The 27,648-nt window shown below is 38.8% G+C and overlaps 1 protein-coding gene across 2 annotated transcripts in view; it reads right to left on the bottom strand.

Annotated features, from left to right (window-relative positions):
* Positions 1 to 27,648, bottom strand: part of NEBL (nebulette) — a 335,691-nt gene that overhangs the window by 30,366 nt on the left and 277,677 nt on the right. Inside the window, exons 13-24 of one of the 2 annotated variants that reach the window (XM_024766137.1) lie at positions 25,129 to 25,239; positions 22,543 to 22,653; positions 17,913 to 18,023; positions 17,635 to 17,745; positions 15,155 to 15,259; positions 13,493 to 13,585; positions 9,951 to 10,043; positions 6,033 to 6,125; positions 4,664 to 4,756; positions 3,264 to 3,356; positions 1,914 to 2,018; positions 770 to 941 (exon numbers count right to left, since the gene is read on the bottom strand). In XM_024766137.1, the coding sequence (XP_024621905.1) occupies positions 770 to 941; positions 1,914 to 2,018; positions 3,264 to 3,356; positions 4,664 to 4,756; positions 6,033 to 6,125; positions 9,951 to 10,043; positions 13,493 to 13,585; positions 15,155 to 15,259; positions 17,635 to 17,745; positions 17,913 to 18,023; positions 22,543 to 22,653; positions 25,129 to 25,239 (1,291 nt within the window). The remainder of the gene's footprint in view (positions 1 to 769; positions 942 to 1,913; positions 2,019 to 3,263; positions 3,357 to 4,663; positions 4,757 to 6,032; positions 6,126 to 9,950; positions 10,044 to 13,492; positions 13,586 to 15,154; positions 15,260 to 17,634; positions 17,746 to 17,912; positions 18,024 to 22,542; positions 22,654 to 25,128; positions 25,240 to 27,648) is intronic. The other variant, XM_024766146.1, reaches the window with a different exon arrangement.

Here is a 27,648-nt window from a genome sequence, read left to right as displayed (position 1 = left end):
ATGTGAGTAACTCATAAGAAGTAACTAAAAGGTTTTTGTCTAAGAAAACAAAATAAAAATCAGAAACTTCTCCCCCTACAACAGAAACAAATGTTGAACAAATTGAAAAATTAGTAACTTTCCTTTCTAGCCCTGCCTTAGATTTTAGTATAAGCCTTGCTCTGTCACCATTCAACACTATGTTCCTAAGATTTTTCCCAGGCTGACAAGAAGGAACAGCAGGACGAGAGGTTCCTTCCTCTCTGATTTGTGAGACTTTCAGACAGCTCTCGATTCTCCCAGTTCAGAGATAATATTAAAAAATATATAAGCTATTCATATTGTGGAAATCATCAGAATCTCTCTGGCATGTCTACTTGCGGTAAAAGGATGTAAATGGGATTACTGCTGTTATGTCACTCATGCAATGTCTGCAGTACAATTATACAGTACATAAGCTAAAGCGAAACAAAAAAATTGCTCATCCTTCATTATCACCCATGTCTGATATCTGGGCTTCTTTGCATAACAAGTAGGAACACTCTTAAGACCAGAAGGTTATTAAAGACAGAGGACGTCCAACAACAGAATGGATTTGCAATGATACCTGGCAAAGGCCACGAATCCCATCCAACATGGTGCAAACAATATTACCTGTGGTCCACTTTCACCTGGGCACCACCTCAAGCATTTGAGGAGGAGTCCGATGAATAAGGAAGCGAATTTTAAAGCCAGGGCAAGCACGATCTTTTTGACTGTGCAGACTTGCCAAGCAGGCCCGTCAGCTTACCAACGATGATTCCAGGTCTCCTGTCCATCTCCACGATGTGAGGATGGACACCTTTATAGGCGGCATCGCTGACGACCTGGGTGTTCTTCCTCACTCGCTCTGTCACGGGGTCATCCACAACAGGAGTAAAGCCCCTTCCCTTTGTCTTCTCAAAATCTTCATGATATTTCACCTGAAAAAGGGAAAAACCATATTAACTCAAACTGAAATTTCCTGATTGTTACACAACTCACAAAATTTTGATATAACGACAGTTGTCACTGTACCAGCTGCATCTAGATTATTTTCTACATAGATGTATCTTTTCCAATTATTCCAAAAATAATGTCTGAAACTTCAGTTTCCTAGCATCAGAAATCAAGCTGACATTTTCACAATGTTTTTCATCATTACGGTTAGCAGCTCTTTTAATATACAAACCTGTATATCAGTAAGAAGTGTTGAAAAGATATATTTTTAAAATCCTGGTTACTTCCTAAAACGAACTCACTTAGGTATAAATTAATATCTTATCTCTTAAACTTTAGTATGCAATAAAATGATAAGGTATTTCTACACAATTATTCAAGAAAACCATATTATTTAAAATTAGATTGAGAGTTACAATTATATATATATATTTTTGTATATAATTACAGAAACATATATATATTTCAAAACATGTTTTTTATGTTCTGAAATTGGATTAGGGTGATGGTTGTTCAACTCTGTAAATTATATTAGAAACCATTGAATTGTATACTTTAAATGGGTGAACTTTATGGTATATAAAGTACATCTCATGAAGCTGTTCTTTAAAAATACATATTTTTATATTCTTTAAACATGTAAACACACCAAACTCAACCCTAAAATGAATTGAAGAGAAGTCCAACCAAATATCTTTCATAAAGTACATTTACAGTAGTCACGTTAGAAATAAAAAACACACCCAAAAAGTCACTGAGAAAAATTATTTTATTAGACTAAATATTTTCATTACATTTCAGTGTGACTAGAAAGCTCCCCCCAAAGGACGGGCCCATCGGCCTTTCCATGCTTTGTTAGTTATCCAGATTAATGGTGAACAACGCCATCAGTGCATTGGGTGGTGCCATTCCTTAGTATGTTTTAGTCACAGATGGAGGACCTGGTTGGACCCTACCATTGAAATATGATTTTGAGCTTCTTTGACATGTCTGAGACCAGGTGTATCTAAAATCAGACTTGGTCTACCTTTCATCTGTCTCTGGTCCTGGGTATATTTTACCTGCAAAGTAAATAGTAGAACATACTTAAAAATACGACAATTATAATTGAAAAAAATTACATAACTTTTTCAAGCTTCCCAAGTGAGTGAAACATATACAACGTATCGTGAATTACTTCCCAGGTAACTTGTTTGGTGAATTACATTTCGTTCTAGAATAACAATCTAAAATTTTACTCTCGATGGTCTCCTTTAAAGGCTGCAGCCAAGATGACCTAAATCTCTCTACCAACTGAAAACAAACGTGTGAGTGACCAACATCCACTAACAATGTGTCAGTAAAAGTGGTTATCACACTTAAACAGGGAAAATCCAAAGCTAAATGGAACCTAAATTTATTTTTCCATTTCTCTATTTCCCCATTTCCCACCATAACACTGAAAGAATGCATACGGAACATCCCTCTATTTCCTTTTATTTGCCCACTGCAGACGACAAGAATCAATAAGTAACAAATTTAGGTTCCCTCTAAGCAGCCACCACTTAAAGGTAGTTTATGTTGAATACAATCCGCATCTCTGGACAGAAACACCACTAGAGAGCTGTGCATTGTAAAACCTAAATGCTGATTCCTAGGCATAAAGCTCTTTTTGACATCTGACCATCAGCACACTGCTATTTGCGAAGCTGATTATGTATAAGATTAGGATACCAATTACTGCAGACCCGAGGGCATATGTGCATTCAGAACGGAAGCCCTGGTATTTCCTAAGAGAAAGCACACTCCCCGAATAAGACACCGATGTTCATCAAGGGAGTTTAATGAGTAACTGAATTCTGTGTTAAATATATTTAAAGATTTTTTTCCCCTCTAAATCCTTACTTTGGAGTAATGAGTCATTTCTTATTTTGTTTTGCAGAGAGGATTTAACAATCCACATTCAATGGAATACATCTGTAAAATAACAATTGTTTAACTTACACACCAAAGACTTTACTACTTTCAAAGACACTGGCTAAAATAACATGAATCATTGTTTAAATGAACATAATACAGTTTAAAACAAGACTTTAAATGTAAGTGTTGGTCACATCTGGAAATATCAACAAAGAGTTGCAGGATAATATAAAGTTAGACAGTGGCAGCTTTTGGAAGTCATCTGAAATAATACACGGACTTATTGCATATATTACAAAGGTTTCTTGGAAATCGATTTTATTTTCACAAGGAGGAAACAGGTTTGCAAGTAAATAATATAAAGGACATGTCCTTTGCGATAGCCCCAAGTGAATAAAACAACTTGCCGAACTAATATTTTCTTGATTCTTCTTTACTCTTTCCATTTCAGGAGTTATACTTAAAGCTGTAGCTCTTCCCGGCTGACCTTTATAATAAACCTGTCATTTCAGAAAACAAAAAGCAGAGCACTGTGAATCCATTCACCTAAATAAGAGTCTCATTGTACTTATTTTAAAGAGCTAGCCAAGGAAAGGAAGCTATGAAAAAAAAAAGGATGCTATCAGAAGTTCAGTCATATTTAAAATGCTTGCATCTTAAATCATTCTATTTTAATTCATCCCATAGCAGTGAATCACCGTGAATGAAATCACTATTAATGTACTCATTATATGGGCATACCGTCGGTAAAGCTGTAATACGCATTTTATCACAAAGGAGTATGATATGAAATGTCTTCATGGATATTACTTTAAGGTACTCGCACCTATATAGAATGCTGCTATACTGTTATGGCTTTAGTAATTAACTGTGGCAGAACTTCTGCCTGGATGCCTAAGTAGTAACCAGAGTCATCCATGAGGCCAGCATTCTTCCCACTGCTCCATCCCTCCTTCTCCAGAATCATGTTCCCTTTTGAGAGTAACAGAGTTACATCAACTGTGACTCTGAATATATTGGGAAAAAGTGAGCATCTGCTTCTCCAAAATATAGTTGTCAGGGAAAGTGCCAAACAGGAGACTGCCTTGCCTTTGTAATCTGGTCAAAAGGACTTTATAGGCTTGAAGAATAAAAGATTTCTTTGAATCTAATAGATCTCCAAATTTCCTCTTCCAAAGAACCCAATTTATATGTTAATGACGGTGAAAAAGGATTGTCTCAGTGAACTGCATCCACGGATTACATAACAGAAAGGAGTCAGAGCAGGACAGGAGTTGGTGTCTGAGTAAACACTGACAGCCCCTCAACAAGTGCCCCCCGAATGGACCTGTCCCATGTGACCTATTCAGCCAGGCACACTTTATAATTTTCCCCCAGCATCATCCAAAAATAAAGTGACAACAGCTGGGAGTGGGAGTCAGGGCCGGAAAGGCTACAGAACGAGAATATGTATATATATATATGTAGGAAAGGGACTGGGAAAGCGTATTTGTAGGGCCAAGATGCCCGAAGCTGCCACTGTAAGCCTTTGGGGCACCACAGAAACCACAGGCATGAAGGAAGACCAGAAAGGAGGGATGCACAGTAACCTGCAAACAAAAATCAGACTGTAGTCCCTGGCAACTCTAGCAGGGAATGCCTGGCCGGACCCACAATACCTAAGACCCTGAAACCTTTCCAATAAATTGGCAGTCAGTTGAGAGCAGAGTATCAACTCCAGGTCATGAAAACTTTGTAAACACGACCCCTTCACTGACATGTTGACAATATGTTTGCTCTTGTAAGAAAAAAGTTACTAAGATCACACATTGCTGAGGTTCTTCTGGTTTTCTTTAACCCTCTTCAGCTCTGGTGGATCAGAAATTGCCGTTGCCTGTTTAATCTCTCCTCTGTATTTTACCTATGGAGGAGAAATAAGACTTTTAACAAACAGTAGAATGGTCTCCACCCAAATAGCAACAGAGGATGAGCCTCAAGATTAACCCTAATTTTTAAACATTTTTTTTCCACAGTAGACGCGTGTCAACCTTTCAGTTCAAATGCACCTGGCTTCCGATTCTTCTAACTTAGCAAGCACGAAGTGTTGTGCTTCTTAAAAATGATTTTTTTATAAATATATTGCTGTTCAATACCAAAACTAATTGCAAATGCCACAACTAAATGTAATGGAAATGTAAGGGGAAAACATTGTAATGAAATCATTACAGGAGAACTATAGTGAAGTAGCCATGGCAGCCTGGGAAGCTGGCTTTACTCCCATTCTGACCCTGGAGCCTCCACCTTCAAAAGGAGCTGCAGATTCCTCACTCCTACCGTCATCAGGGATCTTGTAAGGATGAAGCAGTCATCAGCCTGAACTCACTCTTAAATTTTAAAGTCTCTCAAAATTACCCATTTTAGAAGAAGGTTACTGTTTATAATGGTAAAAGTTCCATAAAAGGGTGAAAGAATGGGAAAAATAACTATTGGGGGACACATCTGAAAGAGATTTCTGAATTCAGGGAGGCCTGGGTTCAAATCCCAGCCCTGCTGTCACAAACCGTGGGTTCCCAGCATGTTCTCTAACTCCTCAAGCCTTAGTTTCCCACACCTACAAGCCAGGAGAGTAAATCGTGCCAACCTCATGGATTTATATAAAGCATTTAGCACAGGGTCCACATTAGAGGAATCTCATGATTGTTAACCACGATTCTTTTATTAGCAATAGATTGCTGACTGATTGGATAATGTCTTCTGTTTTATTTATAAGGTTCCCTGCCCTGACATTATGTCTTAGAACCCCAGTCAAGCCAGGTCTTCTTTTGCCTTATGCCAATAGACAATCTGTTTTCTCAGACTGACAACAGACCCACGATACTATTCTTTAAATCTGCATGTGGTTTTAGAGATTTACCAACTATGAGGTCTTATCCATCTTTGTGTACCAGTGACCAGGATAATGCCTGGCACATGGCCTAATGAAGATTTCTTGAATAAACAAGCAGGACTGAAGGACAGCAAGACACTCCCCAATTTTCTGGACTCACACGAGAGGTCTACTGTCCCAGCCCCTCAATACGTGACTGTGGAGAAGAAGCGGCCAAGATGTAGAGGGTCTAATGCTTTTCAGAAGGCGTTGTAAAGAATAAAAATATATACTGTTCGGTAAAATATAGGAAGAAACAGAAACAACTTGCCGTGCTCAGCTGCTCCTGGTTTTTCCTCACTCTCTCTATCTCTGGCGTCGTGCTCACTGGAGTTGCTGTGTAACATTGCTCTTTGTACTGGAGCTGAGAGACAAGCGCAAAACAGTGTGGGATTATGGGAAGCAAGTGTGAGCTAGCACACTGCAACTGACTAAAAGAAACGTTACACAGTGACAGAGCATTCATTAGCTAAAATCTTCATTAGGATTTTAGAGTGAAATATGCTTTGCTAAAAGACTTCGTCATCACAGTGTTCCCAGGTCTAAGCTTTTTCTTGCCCAAATGTTTTGAATTCTACCTTGGGTTGTTATTCTGCAAACCGCATAATTTAGTGGTGGCCTCTCTGAGTTCGATCTTATCAGCAATGATAAATGATCCCTTCTGTGAGCTCACGGCACTAAAGCACCATTACCAAATGACCGTTTTATATTGAAAAATTAAAATTCTGCACTCTTATCATTAGAAATGAGGGTTATGCCAGTCCTATGCCTGCACCTCAGTGAGTGGCTGTCACTATGTAAAGAAACCCTGAACCTCAAAATTTCCTCCTCTACCAAGTTCCAACATTAGAAGCCCATGCTCTGGCTAGCATTACGGAGATATTTCTGACTGACTGCATAGAGGTGCTGTTTCTTAGCTGAGGGATCAGACCCAACGTTTGTGGTCAGCTTTCTTGGCAATTCCACAACACCCCAGGAAATAAATGAGGATCCAACACAGACAGATAGAATGACATGTCCATCAAATGAATTTTTGACAGGTAAAAGGAAAACTAGAGGTTAAAAAATCCCATTATAAGGAACTCCACGGGGACAGTCTTAATGATTTTTTGGAGTTTAAATTTAGCGTTAGAGAATTTTTTTTTTTTTTGTAAGATATCACAAGGCCTACAGGGCCTGCAGATAAAATGGACTTGAGATGTACACCCTCAGCAGTGCATGTGCAAGTGACCAGATATTTGATAAGCCTGGAAAATAAATGAAAAAGGGTCAGGTCCCTGCCAGTGTGATTTCTTTCTCTGTGCCGTGGTATGCAGTTTGAGAGTTTAGGCAGATTCTGTGTCGGATAACTGCCTGAAGTGAGGAAAGGTCCAGTGTAATCTCTATTGATGGCAGGATACAAAGAAAGATTACTCTGGGCTGAGGTCAGAGGAGAAAAAATTGTTGAACAGCATTACTGATGTTGAGAAACTGTTGTAGCCAATTTCTAGTGGATATAAGTTTGGAGACATAAATTTGATATGGAGACTCTTTATGTATTGCATTCATCCGCTCACAAACATGCTGAGTGCTTTACAGGCAATATCTCACTTAATATTCTAGTCTCTGTTTTACAGATGAGGAAACTGAGGCTTGGAGAGGGGTTGGTAGCTTATGAAGGTTATACAGCAGGTAGGGTCTGAAGCTGGGATCAAACCAACAGTCCAGGGCCCACATTCTTCTCCACTACTCCAGTGTTATCCAAACTTCCACCACGTACACACCACTTCCCATATGACATGCCAGATATCACCTGTGCTGTGATTTATAGTATTTTCTTATTAAATTAACTCATTATTATTTTCAAATAGTTATTTTAAGGGAGTGTTATGTTTCTATGATAAATTGAAAACTAGTAACCCTTCTTTTAGAAAAAGGGACACATTATGACAATCTCTAGGCCATACTGAGTGAAGTAAGTCAGACAGAGAAAGACGAATATCATATGATATCGCTTATATGTGGAATCTAAAAAAATGGTACAAATGAACCTATTTACAAAACAGAAACAGAGTCACAGATGTAGAAAACATTAAATTTAGCGTTAGAGAATTTTTTTTTTTTTTGTAAGATATCACAAGGCCTACAGGGCCTGCAGATAAAATGGACTTGAGATGTACACCCTCAGCAGTGCATGTGCAAGTGACCAGATATTTGATAAGCCTGGAAAATAAATGAAAAAGGGTCAGGTCCCTGCCAGTGTGATTTCTTTCTCTGTGCCGTGGTATGCAGTTTGAGAGTTTAGGCAGATTCTGTGTCGGATAACTGCCTGAAGTGAGGAAAGGTCCAGTGTAATCTCTATTGATGGCAGGATACAAAGAAAGATTACTCTGGGCTGAGGTCAGAGGAGAAAAAATTGTTGAACAGCATTACTGATGTTGAGAAACTGTTGTAGCCAATTTCTAGTGGATATAAGTTTGGAGACATAAATTTGATATGGAGACTCTTTATGTATTGCATTCATCCGCTCACAAACATGCTGAGTGCTTTACAGGCAATATCTCACTTAATATTCTAGTCTCTGTTTTACAGATGAGGAAACTGAGGCTTGGAGAGGGGTTGGTAGCTTATGAAGGTTATACAGCAGGTAGGGTCTGAAGCTGGGATCAAACCAACAGTCCAGGGCCCACATTCTTCTCCACTACTCCAGTGTTATCCAAACTTCCACCACGTACACACCACTTCCCATATGACATGCCAGATATCACCTGTGCTGTGATTTATAGTATTTTCTTATTAAATTAACTCATTATTATTTTCAAATAGTTATTTTAAGGGAGTGTTATGTTTCTATGATAAATTGAAAACTAGTAACCCTTCTTTTAGAAAAAGGGACACATTATGACAATCTCTAGGCCATACTGAGTGAAGTAAGTCAGACAGAGAAAGACGAATATCATATGATATCGCTTATATGTGGAATCTAAAAAAATGGTACAAATGAACCTATTTACAAAACAGAAACAGAGTCACAGATGTAGAAAACAAACTTATGGTTACCAGAGGGGAAATGGGGGGAGGGATAAATCGGGAGATTGGGATTGACATATCCACACTACTATATATAGAATAGATACCTAATAAGAACCTACTGTATAGCACAGGGAACTCTACTCAATACTCTGTAATGACCTATATGGGAACAGAATCTAAAAAAGAATCTTTTTAGATATGCATATCTATACATATGCATGCATATCTATACATGCATATATAGATATGCATATATGCATACGTATATACATATCTATACATAGATATGCATATATGCATATATGCATATGTATAACTGATTCACTTTGCTGTACAGCAGAAACTAACACAACATTGTAAATCAACTATACTTCAATATAAAATAATTTTTTAAAAAAGGACACATTAAAACAATTTAATCCCTAAGTCAAGGCCAGAGCGGCAGCAGCCACTGCATGCATCTGAATCACCATGTCGGGGCACTGGCACTGCCAACAGCCTCCTCATGGCCTGAATTATGATTTCTCTCTCCACCACCTTTCTCCTGCCATCTTCCACCCCAAGTACCCATCACACTAAACCTTCCCCTCTTTGAACAGATCTTGGATCCTGAACACATTCAGTTTGCACTACCAGGAGGGCCCTTTCTCACGAAATCCACCCCAAACTTTTATCAATTCCTCAAGATCTAACTCAAATGTTAACTCTTTCTCCAAGGGTTCTCCTCTCTCTCACTGACATAGCCTTCCTCCTCTGCATTTCCCCAGCACTTTGAAAACAGGATTATTACTTAATATTAAATGAGATACTGCAGGTAAAGAACTCAAAAAGCGTAGTAAACACTCAGTAAATATTAATTATTGTTATAGCACTTCGTGTACAATCTTTATTTATTGCCACAGCTGTTTCTCCTAGAGACCCTGAGAATACACACAGCCCCTAAGACCTCATCTCTGAATGCTCCCAAGAACAAGAACAGAGTAGGCATTCAATACCACGTTCTTTAATAAGCAAATACACATGCTTGGTGTAATGCTACCCCAACATAAATATGTGTGAAACCTTATCTCCACCTTTCAGGAACTGGCCCTCCTACAATGGTATTCATCGTAGTGGGACCTCACCCGGACAAGCGTCATGCGCACAGAAGACAATACTTAAAGGAATATGATCACACATTGCTGATGTTCTTCTGGTTTTCTTTAACTCTCTTGAGCTCTGGTGGATCAGAAATGGCTGTTCCATGGTTCATCTCTTCCTTGTATTTTACCTGCATGATTTATTTTTTAAAATGTAAGTTTTATTCAACACAAGGCTTAAAAAATAGTTAAGAATTCTTCATTTGTAACTACTGCATAGTTGAATTTTTAATTCCAATATTAATTTTCCTTCAGTGGGAACACAAATTTTTATTTCATCTGGTGCTTTCAGGATTCCTTTATCCTGAAGTACAAAGAAACCCATATCCATTCACCTATCCATCACTGAAGAGGTTTTTGTTTGTTTGTTTGTTTTGTTTTGTTTTTTTGCGGTACGCGGGCCTCTCACTGTTGTGGCCTCTCCCGTTCCGGAGCACAGGCTCCGGACGCGCAGGCCCAGCGGCCATGGCTCACGGGTCCAGCCGCTCCACGGCATGTGGGATCTTCCCGGACTGGGGCACGAACCCGTGTCCCCCGCATCGGCAGGCGGACTCTCAACCACTGCGCCACCAGGGAAGCCCTGAAGAGGTTTTTTAATTAAAATAAGCATACATTGCTTGTGAAAATAAATTTTATCATCAGGCAGATGCACCAAAAACCTTGGAAATTATCTTAATATAATAACTTATTATTTTCTATTTGAAAAGCAGTTTCTATTTATTAACATGTTAATTGAAATTCACCATGTATTTAAAGGCAAAAGTCAAACTGAGTTAGCTACAAAGTCTTGGAAACACTGTGTATCTGACCGAGAGTACCCAAATGATCCAGAATAAGAAAAAAATAAAAGAAGAGAAAGGGGAAGGTGGAGGGAAATGTACTACAAACAGAGGCCACTGAGTGCTGATCGCTGTAGATGGGCCAGTGGCAGAAAGTCAGGAAGTGTCTTCTACCCACACAATCATGTTATGTAAAGCCCGCCTATATCCCGGCATTTGCCTCAAGCAAAAGCTCCTCGTTCAAGTCCATTTAGAGGAAGATCAACCAGACAAATGATAATGCCAACACACAGTTATGCCTGGGACAAGCTCTTTAAATTTACGAAATGATTAGTGATGCTATCATATCAGGTGGTATTTTAATATGTGTAAAATTCATGGAAGATTGGATTCGAGAAAAAGGACACACTCATATGTACGGAAACATGGGCTAGACTTAAGAGGCACATGTTGACATTTAGCCAAGACTTAAATCTACATAAAACATCTTTTAGAAATCATTTGGTAATGTTTAAAATGATTAAAGCTGAAATCCACACTGACAGTCATAAAGAAACGATACCTAAATATTTTTGCGATCATCTATATCTTAGCATCTGTACATTTAATGTGAGATATGAGTAACAACGTCAATATTAGGCCAGATCCAGAATAGTTAAATGGAGAGTACATTGAGACAGACTAGCTCTAACTAAGATTCAAAAGTAGTTCTTAACAGAGAAAGCTAATAGCCCAAAGACTTTTACTCTGGAGGTGGAAAATGTCGAGATCTTTAAATGTTAAAGAGTCCTACCTTGGTTTGACAGATCTAGCTAACCTTGAAAGGGCAACTTTCCATTTGAATACTAAGCAGGAGTTTAGGGCCCAACCTCATAGAGATACAGAACTACTATTGTTTGCTACAAGGGGCAGTGGGATGCTGGGAGACGAAATGATAGACTGTACTACTTTCTGTGATTTTCCTCGGGTGAGAAGCTAAACATGATTAAAGATGAACATTTTTGTTTTTCATACGACTCCAACCAGTCATTTCACTGGAGGCAATAGAACTGCACAGTACAGAACGTTTATAACATTATATACACCAGTACACTGATGGGAACATTTCAAATATTATCATTTGGCAGTGAAGGAAACAACCGTTTTACATTTCTCAGCCGAACGAATTTCTCCACCAGACTCTAGCGTTGCCTGACACAGGCTCTCGCCGTGGCGGATCGGAATCCTCACCGTCAGGTCCTCCTCCTTACGCTTTCCTCAGGAGATAGCTTCATTCATGCTACAGGGGTTTTCGTGCACAGTTTCATCCATGCTACAGGGATTTTAGTGCACTAGGATTCTGCAGATTTTTTGTAAGTTCATTTTGAAGTCTGTTTACCACAGCATTACCTTGCCTCTCCTACTCTGTCTCCACAAATGCCAGTGCACACATATTCTAAGATGCCAGGTAACCGTCAGAGTTCCTGACAGAGGAGTTTAACAAGGCAGTTCTACTTGGATGACTTCAAGAAAACTCTGCCTCTAGGGTGAAGGTGAAGAGAAAGGTCAGGCAAGGGCAAGCGAGGAAATAACCCTACTGAGTTCCTCAGCAAGAAGCTAAATACAGTAGGCCCTTCGCTTGCTCAGTGTGAAACCGTGGATATGGAGGGCCAACAGTAAGGCAGTTGAGCATCTGCAGATTTTGGTATGAATGTGTATGAGTGTGTGTGAGTGTGGGCTGGTGGGGCTCCTGGAACCAACGCCCATGGATACTAAGGAATGACTGTATAACAACTCTTACCAAATATGCCTATTGGTAAGGATAGCAATTATCCATTGTAAATGTCAAGCACTGAATGAAGAAGTTTTTAATCCATAACATTAAACACCTCCTCTACCCTTCCCCCCAAGCTCAAAGGGAACTGGGGGTGGGGAAGCAGGTAATTTATTTTACAAAATTATAGTGAAGGTGTGTGCTTTCCTTTGCTAGAAATTGGAAGAAGCAGAAGGCGAATGGGGCCTCTTTGAAACCTTCTCTTAAGCCACCAAATGAATGCTCTAGGGCCTTTAATCATTCTGTCAGGGTAAAATTTCTTTCCTCCAAGTTGTGGAAAGGTATTGAAATTTATCCTTTCTCTGAAAAATTTAATACACTTAAAATTCTGTTCAAAAGGGTGAAATCTAATCCTAGATTTCATTACTGTACTATTAAAGTGATCTATCTCTTATGCCCTATGATATATCGAGATGAAATACTGCTTTAGGTTCAAGGGGAACAAGGCTACAGCTTCCTTCTGAAAGTTAGACCTTTGATATTTGATGAAACAGTGCTTCAACAAAGTGAAGAGAAAAAGGCAGCCAGTTTAGTAAAGAACCAAAAACATTTATCTAGCTTATGTTTGCTTTTGGAAAGGATGATTAATGCTATAGAGAACTGGGGGCTTCCATGGTGGCGCAGTGGTTAAGAATCTGCCTGCCAATGCAAGGGGACACGGGTTCGAGCCCTGGTCCGGGAAGCCCACATGCCGCGGAGCAACTAAGCCCGTGCGCCACAACTACTGAAGCCTGCACTCAAGAGCCCGCAAGCACAACTACGAGCTCCCATGCCACAACTACTGAAGCCTGCGCACCTAGAGCCCATGCTCCGCAACAAGAGAAGCCACCACAATGAGAAGCCCGTGCACCGCATTGAAGAGTAGCCCCTGCTCACCGCAACGTAGAAAAAGCCAGCGCACAGCAACAATGACCCAACACAGCCAAAAATAAAAATAAATAAATAAATAAATAAATTTATATTAAAAAAAATGCTATAGAGAACTTACTGAACTAATATTCTGCTGATTTTTCTTCACTCGCTCAATCTCTGGAGTATCTTTTACTGCTGTGCCAGCTCCTACTTCTTTCTTATAAAGTACCTTTATTATAAGAGAAGGAAAAGGATAACTATAAGCTTATTAGAATTCAAGTCCTAGAGATCTGATTCTTGAAAAAGAAAATTTCTCAGATTTTAAAGTAACGTGAATACAGCTTCTATTTATGAGAACCAATGTCACGTTAATCAATTAAATAATCCATTATGAGAATAAATGCAAAACTTTGGTTTTGTATTCCACAATATTACAGTAAACCTCTACTACCTGTTCTAGGGTATGCTTGGTAACTTACAAGGCTTGCTCTAAGAATACAAATCAGCAAACTAGAGTTTCCTTCTCAAATACAAATACATATCACATGTGTATTTGAGAAAAATCAAAGGACATATTAAAAAAGCTCACTAAGCAGTTATCATTTAATTCAAAACCAGCATGAAGTTTTAAGCAACTGCTATTCTCCAAACGAGAGCAAAGATGCTCTCGTTCTCTTCAAAGAAAACATTAGCTCTATCTTCAACATTAACACTAAGTCAGCCTATTTTCCTTATCTTTCCACTTATTCCTTAGACTTCCCATGTCTCTCCATCCCTACCAATACCCACCCCTTTCAAACACAAAGCGAAAGAAAAAACAAAGCGTCCTACAGAAAAATAGAATAATTATAAGGAAGTCATACGAGGACAGAACAACTCCCTCTCTTGGTATTTGTTAACCCGCAGGTCCCGTGAGTGTGTGTGAGTCGGGGTGGGGAGAGGGGGGCCCTGGAATCACCAGGACCAGTGGGGGTCAGGAGAGCAGGACATGAGAGATGTTCCCCTGCAAAAGCTAGAAATCTGGGAGACCGTGGAATCACAGGAGATAAGAGCCACGCTGCCCTACTCCCTCATCGACTCCTCCAGCAAGATTTCTCCATTTCTCAGCACCGCCTGCCTGTGAAGACCCTAAAGGTACCTGAGCAGCACACCTGGAGGGTTAAGAGCTTGCCAATTTACTAGAAGTAGAAAATATTCCAGAAATCTTCAGAAATAATAGGATTTATATTTTTAATAACACATTTGCCTAACTACTAAATGAGTTCATTCTACATTAAAATATTAGCTGTACCATCAATTTTTATTTTAGAATTCAAGTTTATATATCCCTTAAACATAAGCCCAATATCTTAATGAATGGTGCTGACAAAATTCCTATGCCTCAGAACAAAAATATGAAAGTTTAGGAACTGGTTACAAACTGGTAAACCTCTAAGTATATTATCAATGTAAATAATCAATGACCAGGAAGGAAATCACTTCATATGACTATTTTCATCTTCAAAGTAAAATCTGTGTGGAAGATTAAGATCTCTTTCTTGAGTGAAATTTTAAAATTCAGTTAAAAATAGCAGTTGCCTGTACCAAAGAAGGAGATATGAATTTGTAATTTACAATAACCACGATAAATTATAAGTTATAAGAACATTTGGTATTCTTATTATTTTAAAGAAGGAAAGATATACATTTGACAGAAAATTCTAGCAATGCAGCCAAAAATCAGACAATGAGGGAAAAAGGCCCTCCTTACAAAACATAATTTCAAGGTGGCAACTGAAAAGAAATAATGACTACTCACCGCACTAATGTTTTGTTGAGTTGTCTTAACTCTATGGATTTCAGGAGTATCTGCCACAGTAGAATAGCTAGAAAGCATCTTCTCTGCCTCATCTTTATACTTTTTCTAAAATTATAAAGAGTGAATGTGAATCTGAAACTCTGTGTGCGCATGTACAAGAGAGACAGAGACAAAGAAAATGGTATTACTTTTTCCAACTCTATTATATACCACCTGGCTCTAAATTATATCTTAGGATTCAAAGCAGTTGTTGATGTGCTTATGCAATAGTAAAAATAAAAGCATATGCAAACAGAGTAGGCAAACAGTCTAGGAAAGCACATTCACCTCCACTCAGGCAATGGCTCCCAACCCAGACTATTCAAACGCCCTGGGAGGGCTTGACCTTAATAGCATTCCTAAGCCTAGAACCTACTCTCTCAGGAGCAGTCCCGGTTCCTGTTCAAAGTAGCCCTTATAACTCCTACCGGTAACCTGACTCTCTTTGCTTACTTGTTTTCATGCTCCTGGATTTATGCTTTGCTTCCTACTTCAGATAAAGACCTTCGATTAAGAGAAAGGTACTAGTATTTTGTAGTGGAGACTGAAACCTCAATTTTCTTTCTACTAAATGTACTCTGAGGGCTTCCCTGGTGGCGCAGTGGTGGAGAATCTGCCTGCTGATGCAGGGGACACGGGTTCATGCTCTGGTCTGGGAGGATCCCACATGCCACGGAGCAACTAGGCCCGTGAGCCACAACTACTGAGCCTGCGCGTCTGGAGCCTGTGCTCTGCAGCAAGAGAGGCCGCGATAGTGAGAGGCCCGTGCACCGCGATGAAGAGTGGACCCCGCTTGCCACAACTAGAGAAAGCCCTCGCACAGAAACGAAGACCAAACACAGCAAAAATAAATAAATTAATTAATAAACTCCTACCCCCAACGTCTTAAAAAAAAAAAAATGTACTCTGAGCTCTGATACATACTGGGCAATACCTTCTACTAGTGCCAGCGTTTACATAGTATTAGGTATTGTCCTAAATACTTAACACACATTAACTCATTTAATTAACCCCACAAGCAGATACTATTATTATCCACTCTTACAGATGGGGAAATTTAGGGATTAGCTAAGAAGTGTCAGAACCAGGATTTAAACCCAGGCACTCTGGCTCCAAAGTCAGGGAAGGTAACTGCATGGCAAACGGATGCCTGTTAGGAAAGGTAATTCCTGTGCATGTTGAAATGCACCACAGCATCATTACACCGTTTTAAGTATTCCATTGTATCCCAAATAACTAAAATTCCTTAAATCAGATGTACCCTCATCATACTCAAAAAATCAACATTGTTAAGTTAAAGCAGGAATTCCAACAGCTCAGGCATCACTTCCTATGGGAAGCTTTTACTCTTTTTTTTTTTTTTTTTTTTTTTTTTTTTTGCGGTACGCGGGCCTCTCACTGTTGTGGCCCCTCCCGCTGCGGAGCACAGGCTCCGGACGCGCAGGCTCAGCGGCCATGGCTCACGGGCCCAGCCGCTCCGCGGCATGTGGGATCTTCCCGGAGCGGGGCACGAACCCGCGTCCCCTGCATCGGCAGGCGGACTCTCAACCACTGCGCCACCAGGGAAGCCCAGTCCTGGATTCTTGAGTGACAAGCCGCCGAAGCTGAGTTCTGTAACACTCTCATTTTGAACCAGTGAATGTTTACACTCTTTGCTCATGTCAACCAGAATTTTGACAAATTTGGTCAAATTCGGTTAAAAATTATTTCAACACAAACCCCATTAACCAAATCCAATCCCTTCATCATTTTTCTTTAACCATTTTATTTTTTTCATTCCCTTTACTATTTTTCCATTAGGATTCATTCTTTTTGTAACAAATTTTATAACAAAGAAATTATTCACTAATGAATATTTTTGCCCAAATTAGGTTTTATCTGATTAACTTTCTTCTTCCAATAAACTTTCTTTTGTGGTCATTATTTCTCTCACATCCAGTTTTCTAGAGGATATGTTACGTGTATACCTGGCAAATTAAATTTTATCAAGAAAACTTAGTTCTTCCATTAAATTTTAGTTAATATTCAATTTCACCTAGTACAGTTTTATTCACTCAGTTTCAGTTGAAGTTGATTATTTTAATTAAAACATTCATGATGAAATGGATAAAAGACAAATTGTTTGTAATTTTTTTCTGTAGTATAAGCATTAGAGCCAAGTTCACAATAGAGTCAAAAAATGGAAATTAAAAAGGTCAAAATGCCCTTGGACCCAAAACAGAGGGCCCCAACACGGGCACTCTGACACTCAATAATGTCTGTTGAACTGAATCTACAGCAGTTGTCCCTTTCATTAATGAGGTAATCAGGTTTGGTCAATGGTTCCTTTATAATAGAGTACATTGACTTTGAATAGAAAGCCCTCAAAAAGACACCAATCACAGAGACACACACAGCACAAGGTGACTGGGTATTAGAATACATCTTCATTCTCTACCAACCTGGCTATAGATTTCAGATGCCCTCTTGGCTCGAAGCATATCCGGGATATCCATGCTCACTTGCATTCCTTTCCCTTTAATTTCATTTTCTAAGTCTTTCTTATATTCTTTCTAAAAGAACAGAAAACAATCTTCAGAGGTTTGCATGGCCTTCCATAGCAATGTAGATATTTATGTGCTTGAATCTCAATGCCACACATCTGGAAACACCACTTATACTTTTCCTGTATACAATTCGATATGTTTATTTTAAACTTCGTGTGCCATTAGTTTCTTACCTGGCTGGCCATTTCAGATGCTTTCTTAGCTCTCTGGATATCGAGGGTACCTGTGCTCACCTGCATGCCTTTCCCTCTAATTTCAGTCTCCAGATCTCTTTTATAATCTTTCTGCAGAAAATAAAACCTGCAATTAGGGCTTTACAATAATTTGAAAATCTGTGTTGAAAAACTCGATGTCATTTTTGACATCAAGATCATGGCTTTTAGAAATAAGTCGGACCTTTATGTCTTTTATTTCTAGGAAACAACAAAGATTTTTAATTTGTGGCAAGAACACAACTTGGAGTGATGTATTCACAAGGAATCAGGAGGTTTTCTTTACTAACCTGACTTGAAAAAGAAAACAGAGTGAGCTGAAGGAAAATGTTTTATATTTTAATATGGTAAAATTGATAAATTATTGGTTAATATATAACTCAGTTGATGAATATCAATAAAATGTGAGTATAAAATTGTCAGGTCTTGTTCTGTAGTGAATAACTGCTGGTTGCTTCCCTGGAATCCCACTCCTCTTTTTCCTTCATTAGCTCCTTGATTTGCCACTGGGCAACTCACTGCTTTCTGTTCTAAACCCCCAGCTTGGCTGAGACTGGCCACCATCCAAGGGCCCCATTGGGCTTAAGTAAATCGTTATAGCCCACCCCTGGCCCTTCATGATCGGTTCAAGGATAGGTACATTTCTTTTTCCACACAAGGTATCAAGAGACTTTCTCTTTCCTTCTGGACATGAATGGAGAAGTCTGTAGCCCTAGGATCTGCCAGATGTCTCTTTGCAAACAGGAGAAAAAAGCCTGCCTGAGAACAGAAAGATAGAAAATGAAACGGAATCACACTGTTTGAGTCCTAGATCAAGCCACTCCCAAGAACTCCTCTACTGTTTGGTTACAAGAACAATAAGTTATCTGCTTTTTTGAGCCAGCTTGAGTTGGATTACCTGTTACTTATAATAAAATGTCATAATTACACAGGCACAACTGTCTTAAGACACTCTTGTCACATTCTAAAACTGATTATAAAATTCAGCAAGCTGTACTCTTATAATTGTACATTTTTCTGTATGTCTGTTTTTCGTCAATGAAAATTATATTAAAAGAAAAAAAAACTATTGATTATCTCCTATTAAATTCTTTCAAAAACAGTTATTTTCTATTATGTTGACATACTCTAGATTTGTGACTCCCTGCTCTAAAGTAAATTTTGCTTTGCTTATTTGTGGTGTTCTAAATTTAGAGAAGTCATAAACAAAAATCTCAATCTCAGAGAAATACTATATTTTTCCCCATCTACTACCCATAAATCTGCCTATTTTCACTGACTTACAGTCTCAGTTTCACTTTTCGAATGAAAGTTCAAGTACTAATGTTTAACTTTCAAACTAATAATATTCAATTATTACTATGTCTGTAAAAAGCTCTGTTTTTAGCAAGCCTCTTTAGGTCCAAAAGCAAAACACCTCATTTGAAGGGCAATATATGTAGAAACTAAGGTACTGATCATAGATTTTGCCACCAAAGTCTCATGGTAGAAATATGTCATCTAATTTTCCGATATGAACTTTCAAATCTAAAAGCATTCAAAAGCACATAAATAGACTACATAGGACGCTAATCACATCAGTTAATATTGATGCATAATAAAATACCCGAAAACTTAAAAGAAAAACATGACATCTAGGTTCCAAGCAAGTCCCAATGCACACATGCTTTTAGAGCCTGAGTCAAATGTGTTAATGACCCAGTGGCTAAAGAAAGTCACATGGTCAAGCCCACAGGTACAGGAAGGTTTGAATATTAGACATCATTTGTGTAATAATATAGCACATCGACTTTACCTGAAAAAACAAACATTGAGCTATAGCAAAGTCCCTCAGTCTGGTTGAAAAGGATCTGAGAGTCTGTCATTTGGGCAAACTGGGACATGGTTATAATTACATGCAAATGAGACCTCCGGATTACAAAGATAATAGCCTCACCAAAATTGGTTTAAGCTACCTGTAGCCACAGTACAGCTGACTCCCCTAGGCCTGTTTTCCCATAGGCTCTCAATAACAAAAATGCACCATTTTCCTAGTAAGTCTGAGCCTTGAACAACATGGGTTTGAACTGCGCAGGTTCACTTATACGTGGATAGTTTTCAATAGTAAATACGACAGTACTACCTGGTCTGTGGTTGGATCAATCAGTGGGTGCAGAGGAACCACAGATACATAGGGGAGACCATAAATTATATGTGGGTTAACCCCCCGTGTGGTTCAAGTGTCAACTGTGTACAGTCCCAAGATACTCAGAGAAAGCTAAACCAGCATATGGCTGAATAAAGTAATGTATCACCACAGACTAAGGAAAGATGCAACGTTCCAACTTCTCACAAAAGGCATACGTCACAGAAGGTTCTTAGGTAAAAGTGTGAAATGCAAAATTTCTATTCTTCCCACATTCTTTCCTCCAGAGGAAGTGTGCTTTATTTTGGCTTCAAGTCTCAGCCCCATGAGGGTGATTTGGAAAAACTCTTCTACAGCTCCAAATTCCCCACCCCACTCCCACACACCAATCCAGGACCTTAACTAATACTGGATGTCACACTCTCCTCATAATAACAGAAATAGCAGAAAATTGCTAAGTAGTGATTTGATAGTTACTGGGTAGTTAGCTACTCAGAAGCTCACGGAGGCCACCACAAGAAAGTACTAATAAATCTAAGAAATGAATGACAAGAGAGAGCACAAGACAGAACCAACCATGCGAAAAGCAGGGGAAGGAGTATGGCGCCCATGCTGCCCATGACTGGAAGCCACTGGAGAGTTTTCAGTGGGAGGAATCACATAACTTAATTCTTCCAGGATTGTTCTGGCTACTGGGTAGATAATGGGTACTGAGAGGTCAGTGATGGAAGCAAAATTCTGGTTAGGAAGCTACTGTAATGGTCCAGGTGATAGAGATGGTAGCTTGGATGAGGGTGGGGGAGAGTAGATGGATCTAGGAAGTCATTATGGGGCTGGAGTCAATGAAACTCGCTGACAAGAGAAATCAAAGTGACTTCTGGGATTTCACTGACACCATTTGCTAAGAAGAGGGTGGAAGAGGGAAGCAGACCCAGGGAAAAATTAAGGGTTTTCGGCGTGTAATGTTGAGTCCCTGTTACAATGCATTTAAACGTCATTTACATGTGGTAATGCCTATGGGACATTAGATGTAAATGGCTGCATATTCACATCCACGTTATAGAACACAATTTTTCTGTAAGAATGAAGTAGAGCTATGTGAAGTAACATGGAAAAGGGTCCATAATATTTAGTGAGAAAAGCAAGCACAAAGTACATGGTATTTATTTAAGGTTTTTTTAAGTCTCTGTGTGCGCAAGTGTACAGTTACCTATATACAAATAAAAATGGACCTGGAAGGCTCTACGGCAAATTCATAACAACGGCTGTCTCTCAGCGGGATGACAGAATTAAGGGCAGAGTCAAAGAAGGTTTTCAAGTGCCTGTTCAGCATGCATCCTCCCACCCACCCCCACCATTTCTAAATGGAATCCCTATTGGTCAAGAATTCTCTGGCATCCCTAGTTTCTTTGACTAAGTCAGTTATGGCTATTCCATTCCCCTGGCCAGTACCTAACCCTGGGGATGGAAGCAGATCCCAACACAGCAGTAACTCCCCCAGCAGTTAATCAGCTACCTCTCAACCTCCAGATTTCCTGGGTGGGACTCAGTCCTAAGCCAGCTCTTCCTAACTGCACTTGTCACATCGTAGCTCTCCCAGTAACCCCACTGAAGCCTCACCCTAGCCAGCCTTGAGGTAAGTGAGCTGCACCCCTTAACCTGTACCCCAACTTTCTCTTTATGTATTCTTCTTGTAAGTCATCTCTTCCCAAATACTCTCTGCTCCAGTGGCCCTGTTACATTTTCAAAATTTCTGGGGGAATTCAAGAGATGTGGAACTGATTCTGGGGTATTTCCTTCGAAAAATACACATTTCCTTCTGACTGCTACAACTTTCTTATCTTGTATCTATCATGTCATAGCATCTAAGACAAAACTTCTAAATTAATATCCTGTTGTTCATGTGTTACATGAAGAAGAAAACGGCATTAGATGAATGAACCTCAACCCCAAACTGCTGACCCTACAGAAATTTCAGACGTGTTGATGAGGTCAACAGAGGATATTTTGAGAACATGCAACCAAAGCACGCAGAGATGGCATGATTGCCATGTTATAGTCTCGATGTGTGATTTTCAAGTTCTGCTCACCAAGTTGGAAACGCAGATATGCCAAGTAGCACACGATCCATCCTTCAAGAAAAAACGGTATGAAAATATTTATCATAGTTTAAAATTAACATGAAATTTGTATTACGGAATAAATCGGCAGGCTGTGTGTGTGTCTGTGTGTGTGTCTGTGTGTGTGTTCTACTAAAATGCCTTTCCCCAAGTTTTCTTTGATATACTTGAAGTTAATGAGCAAAGCAGAAACTGTAAATTTTCCCAGTAAGCATGATGACTGCAGATGGTTTCCATTCCAAACTGTTAAACTAGTCACAGAACGCTTTGGGAAATGTCATGTACCAATCGGTTTCTTATTATGATTTGTGCGAGTCTCAAGGTCTGCATCACTCACTTTACTAACCTCGCTAGCCATCTCAGAAGCTCTTCTGGCATGCTGAATTCCAAGGGTGTCGGTGCCAACTTGCATTCCCTTCCCTTTAATTTTTGATTCCAGATCTTTCTTGTATTCTTTCTGTAAGAAAGCAACGTTTTACAACACTCAGACACTCAGGGGACAAACATACATCTGTATTCAATGATACCAAAAATGGCTAAATGTATTTTTTTAAAAAAGAAAACATAGTTTACTTTGAACTATGAATGACCGCCTAGAACTAAATTTTCGGAACTGCTTAGAACTATATTCACTATTCTCACTGAAGAAGAGTATATGTACACTCTGAAGATTTTTATTATAAAAAGGCTATTGCCAGGTGAGAATCTTCACTGACAATTGTCTTGAGGCCTGAAGGACAGAGGCAAGTTTAAATGAGTTGATATTTTAGAAAGAAGACTGATTTTGAGGTCAGAGCACTCTTGGCTGTGTGTGTGATGTTGGAAATCTTTCTTCACATTTCTGGTTTACTCATCTGCAATTGGGGATAATAATTCCTCCATGCAGGATCACTGGGAGGGTCAGTGAGACAGCATGTAGCCTAGTGCCCAGCACAGAGCGGGCGCTCAGTAACTGACAGCTTCTTCTGGTCTTTTACTCCTATACCCACATGCGAAGACCTGGGTTTTTGCTGCTCCTGCTACCGTGTTGCCATTCAACTTTCACTGGCTGAACTCTGCCATTGAGAGTTTAAAACAACTTTTCCAAGTATTACTGACAAGTGATTTACAAGATCTGACTCTGAATGTCACTGGATATGTCACCACAACAGAAGAATTTGTAGAAAATTACTAACGCGGGTAAGTGTAATGACAATATTAGCCAAAGACATCGTGGCAGACAGCTGCTGTTTCTGCCCGAACAGCATCTATTCCTCCCTCTTCTGGCAAAAAGTTCTACAATTTTCTCTTGAGGAATTACCTCTAACCCCTCTCAATCGATAAACTTTGGGTGAGCTGATTTCCTACTACCCACATATACTTTTAATTCCATTAAAATGCTTTTAATGTTTCTTTTAATTTACGTAAAGAACACTAGCCAAAGACAAACATAAATCTTTAAAAACACATATCAATTTAGAATATTTTATATTTAAAACATCATTAAACTACCTAGAAAGTTAACTGACTCCAGACTTGATTGGGTCAAGTGTGGGCACAGGACAGAAGGTGACCCAATGAGATTCAATCCTTAGACCTTAATCCTATTTTAAAGAAACAGATGCTCACTTCCTACTGGGATTAGCAGCCACAGACATGAGTTATCCTGTCGTGAAGGGGGGCCATCACATAGAAGCAGCCTCTCACAAATGAAGCAACTGTGAAGATAACAGAACTGAGGGATGAAGGAAGAGAGACATCATTCGAATTCCAACCTGAAGGAAACCTGATCTTCGGATTTCTCTGTTCTTCAACCAAAACAAAGTTTCTTTGTTGCTTAACCCTGTTTGAGTTGGGTTTCTATCATTTGCAACCTAACAGGGTCATCACCATCATCACCACCACCATCATCGCCACTGTTTATTAACATACGGGGATAAAGCTTCAAATTTTTTCACTGCTAAAGTCAGCCAGATTCTCCTCAAAGCCCAGTGCCAATATTTACTATTAAAGTAATGACATAATACAAGGATTAAAGGATTTAAAGCACTTCAGAGGCACTTCATTCTTATAAATTTCATGTACAGTAAGTAATGGCCACTATCATTTTATACAGAGGTTTAAGTGGACTCACTTAAGTAGCTAGGCAAGGACTAGGACAGTCATTTTGTTTATGGGCAGGACAGCATGGGAACTTTTTTTTTTTTTTTTTGCGGTACGCGGGCCTCTCGCTGTTGCAGCCTCTCCCGTTGCGGAGCACAGGCTCCGGACGCGCAGGCCCAGCGGCCATGGCTCACGGGCCCAGCCGCTCCGCGGCACATGGGATCCTCCCGGACCGGGGCACGAACCCGTGTCCCCTGCATCGGCAGGCAGACTCCCAACCACTGCGCCACCCGTGAAGCCCCAGCATGGGAACTTTTAAACTACAGTTACTGACAGACCATGATAACACACCTTCCTAATATGCCTTTCACTTGTTTAAAAGATGAAGTTAAACCTTATTAAATTATTTTGGTTAATTATATAGAATTTTCTCTAAAATGAGGAAATGGTCATTTGTCTCACACCACATAGGAGATGGTGAGCATCGTTTTTTTTAATTCATTGATTGGGAAAAGACAATTAGGTCATAGCTGCTTATAATCATCTTACACATAAAAGCTGTGGAACATTTATACTGTATACAGTTGACCCTTAAACAACAAGAGGATCAATCCACCTACTACTTGTCATCGGCTCTCCACATCCAAGGTTCCTCAGCATCCACAGATGCAACCAACCACGGACCGTGGAGTACTGTAGAATTTACAATTGAAAAATACATATAAGGGGACCTGCACCGTTCAAACCCATGTTGTTCAAGGGTCAACTGTAAAATCTCTGAGAAAGATTTACAGACAACGAGATCAGCTGAAAATTCATACATTCTCAATTGTTAAATAAATGTACTCACCTCACTAGCCATTTCAGATGCACGTTTTGCTCTCTGAATATCAAGTACTTCTGAATTAAGTTCCATTCCTTTCCCTTTTATTTCATTTTCCAAATCTTTTTTATATTCCTTCTATGAGACAAGAATATTACTGCTTGAAATTTACTAGGAAACTCTAATTTATATATTGTTTTTTTTTTAACATCTTTATTGGGGTATAATTGCTTTACAATGGTGTGTTAGTTTCTGCTTTAATAACAAAGTGAATCAGTTATACATATACATATGTTCCTATATCTCTTCCCTCTTGCGTCTCCCTCCCTCCCACCCTCCCTATCCCACCCCTCCAGGCGGTCACAAAGCACCGAGCCGATATCCCTGTGCCATGTGGCTGCTTCCCACTAGCTATCTACCTTACTATATATTGTTTTACATGTTTTCCAGAGACCACAGAAAGAAAATATTTCTAGAAAGGAATGAACCAGATTTCAGAGCATTCATGCTCTATATTTCCTACAGATACTTCATTTTCTTTTTTAATCATGCTTGAGTGGCTTCCAATATTATCAGTCTTTTTTCTTTCATCCTTTCCTCTCATATATTTTGGTACCATATTGGTGCCATATTTTAAAAAGACATCTTCCCTTTAAATGGTGAGGAAGATCTTAGGAATGTATGTTTCTTACTAATTATTTGAAATATTTCTTTGAAAGCTGTCTATAAAATATGAATCATCAGAAGAACATAATTGGAAAAGAATGAAAAACTACAAAATCAAAAGGACTGATATGGCCAAAATTTTTTTAAAGTTTCCGTTTTATTCAAAGATTTGTAAAACCAAATAATTTCCTACAGATTGATAATATATAGTCTGAATTTTGCCCATTTAAATATATGTTAAGTAGATCCAAATGTCTTTACTAATCCTTACATATAACATGGGTTTTTTTGTGTGTGTGCTAATGAATTTCTTGTCTTCTTACTAATTGAATTATGAAAACAATATATATCTTAATCCAATTCAACTAAGCTGCCTTTATGACTAACTTGTCAGATGAAAGATGAGACTTCCTTTAATGATAAGAAATCATGTTCTAGTTAATTCTAGGATTCATTTGATGTTATTTTCTCTTTGTCCAGTTTAATTAAATTAGCCAGTACTCTGCTTAACTAATAGCCTACAAGACATTGTAATGACCTGCATGTAATTTTGGAAAGAGCTCTGGAGTCAAATGACCTGGATGAAAGTCAGAGTTCTTTCACTTATTAGGTCATGTGAACTTCAAGAGAACTTGAAGTAACTGAACCTTGATTTCCACAGAACAAAATGAAAATAAAAGTACTTGTCCTACCAGTGTCAAGGACAATTGAGGAAATCAAATGAAATGAAGTATAAAACGATACTTTGAATACTTTAAATGGCAACAGAAATGCAAAGACCATAAAGTAAAGAATGAGAAGACAATTTAAAGCTAAATGCACACACTTTCGAAGGGAAGTCAGAATTTCATTAAGTTACTGAGTCTCTTTCTAAAATTAGACATCACTATAACTTAATCAAAAGATTTTTAATCATTGTCTCTAGGCTTTTTTCCTACACGGATGCATACATTCTAGATCAGTAAGTCTAAAATAAGATTCACTCAAAAAGATAAATAAAAGAGACTGGCGATGGCGTGTATATTAAAGTCATTTTTTTTTTTTTTGGCCACACCATGCGGGATCTTAGCTCCCTGACTAGGGATAGAACCCAGGCCGCCTGAAATGGAAGCATGGAGTCCTAACCATTGGACCACCAGGGAATTCTTAAGTCATTTATGATTCTCAAAATAGATCTCACATTGTCATTTGTATGTAAATAAGAAAAAGATTCCCCTTTAAAAACTTCATATAAATAGTGCATATTTTTTAACTGGAAGACAATAATAGCAGGGAGGTGTCACATGATCACCCTTCAACTTCAAAAGCTTTTATAGGATCTAGAAGTGAGAAGAGGTAGGGTAGCAAGGACTCTCTTCCATAAATTATATGCCTATTTCAGCCCGGCATATATACAACAGTGAATCACGTTAAATTTCTAAAAGCAGTTAAATGGTAAAGGCCAGTTGGCATTTGCTTATTAAAAAAGTTCATGATGATTCATGTCTGTGTAGGTAATTATACTCCAATTTATTTCACTGGTTTAAGACATTTCTTTCAGGAATAGTTTCTTCAGTTCAAACTTCCGGATGACATGGAGTTCTCTAACGCTTTCTCTTAATGTAAAGAGAATCTGTTTAAACAGGGAATTGAAAGAGCTCCAGGTTACTTAGCAACCATTTAAAAAAAAAAAAAGAAACAAAGCAAAACTTTTAAACTGTGAACATGATACTTTTAATTGTTAGATTTGAGGGCCTTAATATTCAACAAATTTAATACACTGTGAGCCTCAATGTACCACGAAGTTTGGGGTTTGGGAGGAAGTCCTGCTGAGTATAAAATGAAAAATGGACAAGAATTCCTATGTTCTATGTGCTAAACATATTATTTCTCCCCACTTAG

Source organism: Neophocaena asiaeorientalis, unplaced genomic scaffold, assembly GCF_003031525.2.
Source record: "Neophocaena asiaeorientalis asiaeorientalis breed wild unplaced genomic scaffold, Neophocaena_asiaeorientalis_V1.1 scaffold217, whole genome shotgun sequence".
Taxonomy (NCBI): domain Eukaryota; kingdom Metazoa; phylum Chordata; class Mammalia; order Artiodactyla; family Phocoenidae; genus Neophocaena; species Neophocaena asiaeorientalis.
Note: the sequence above shows the minus strand (reverse complement) of the source record. Positions and strands in the feature narration are given on the sequence as shown.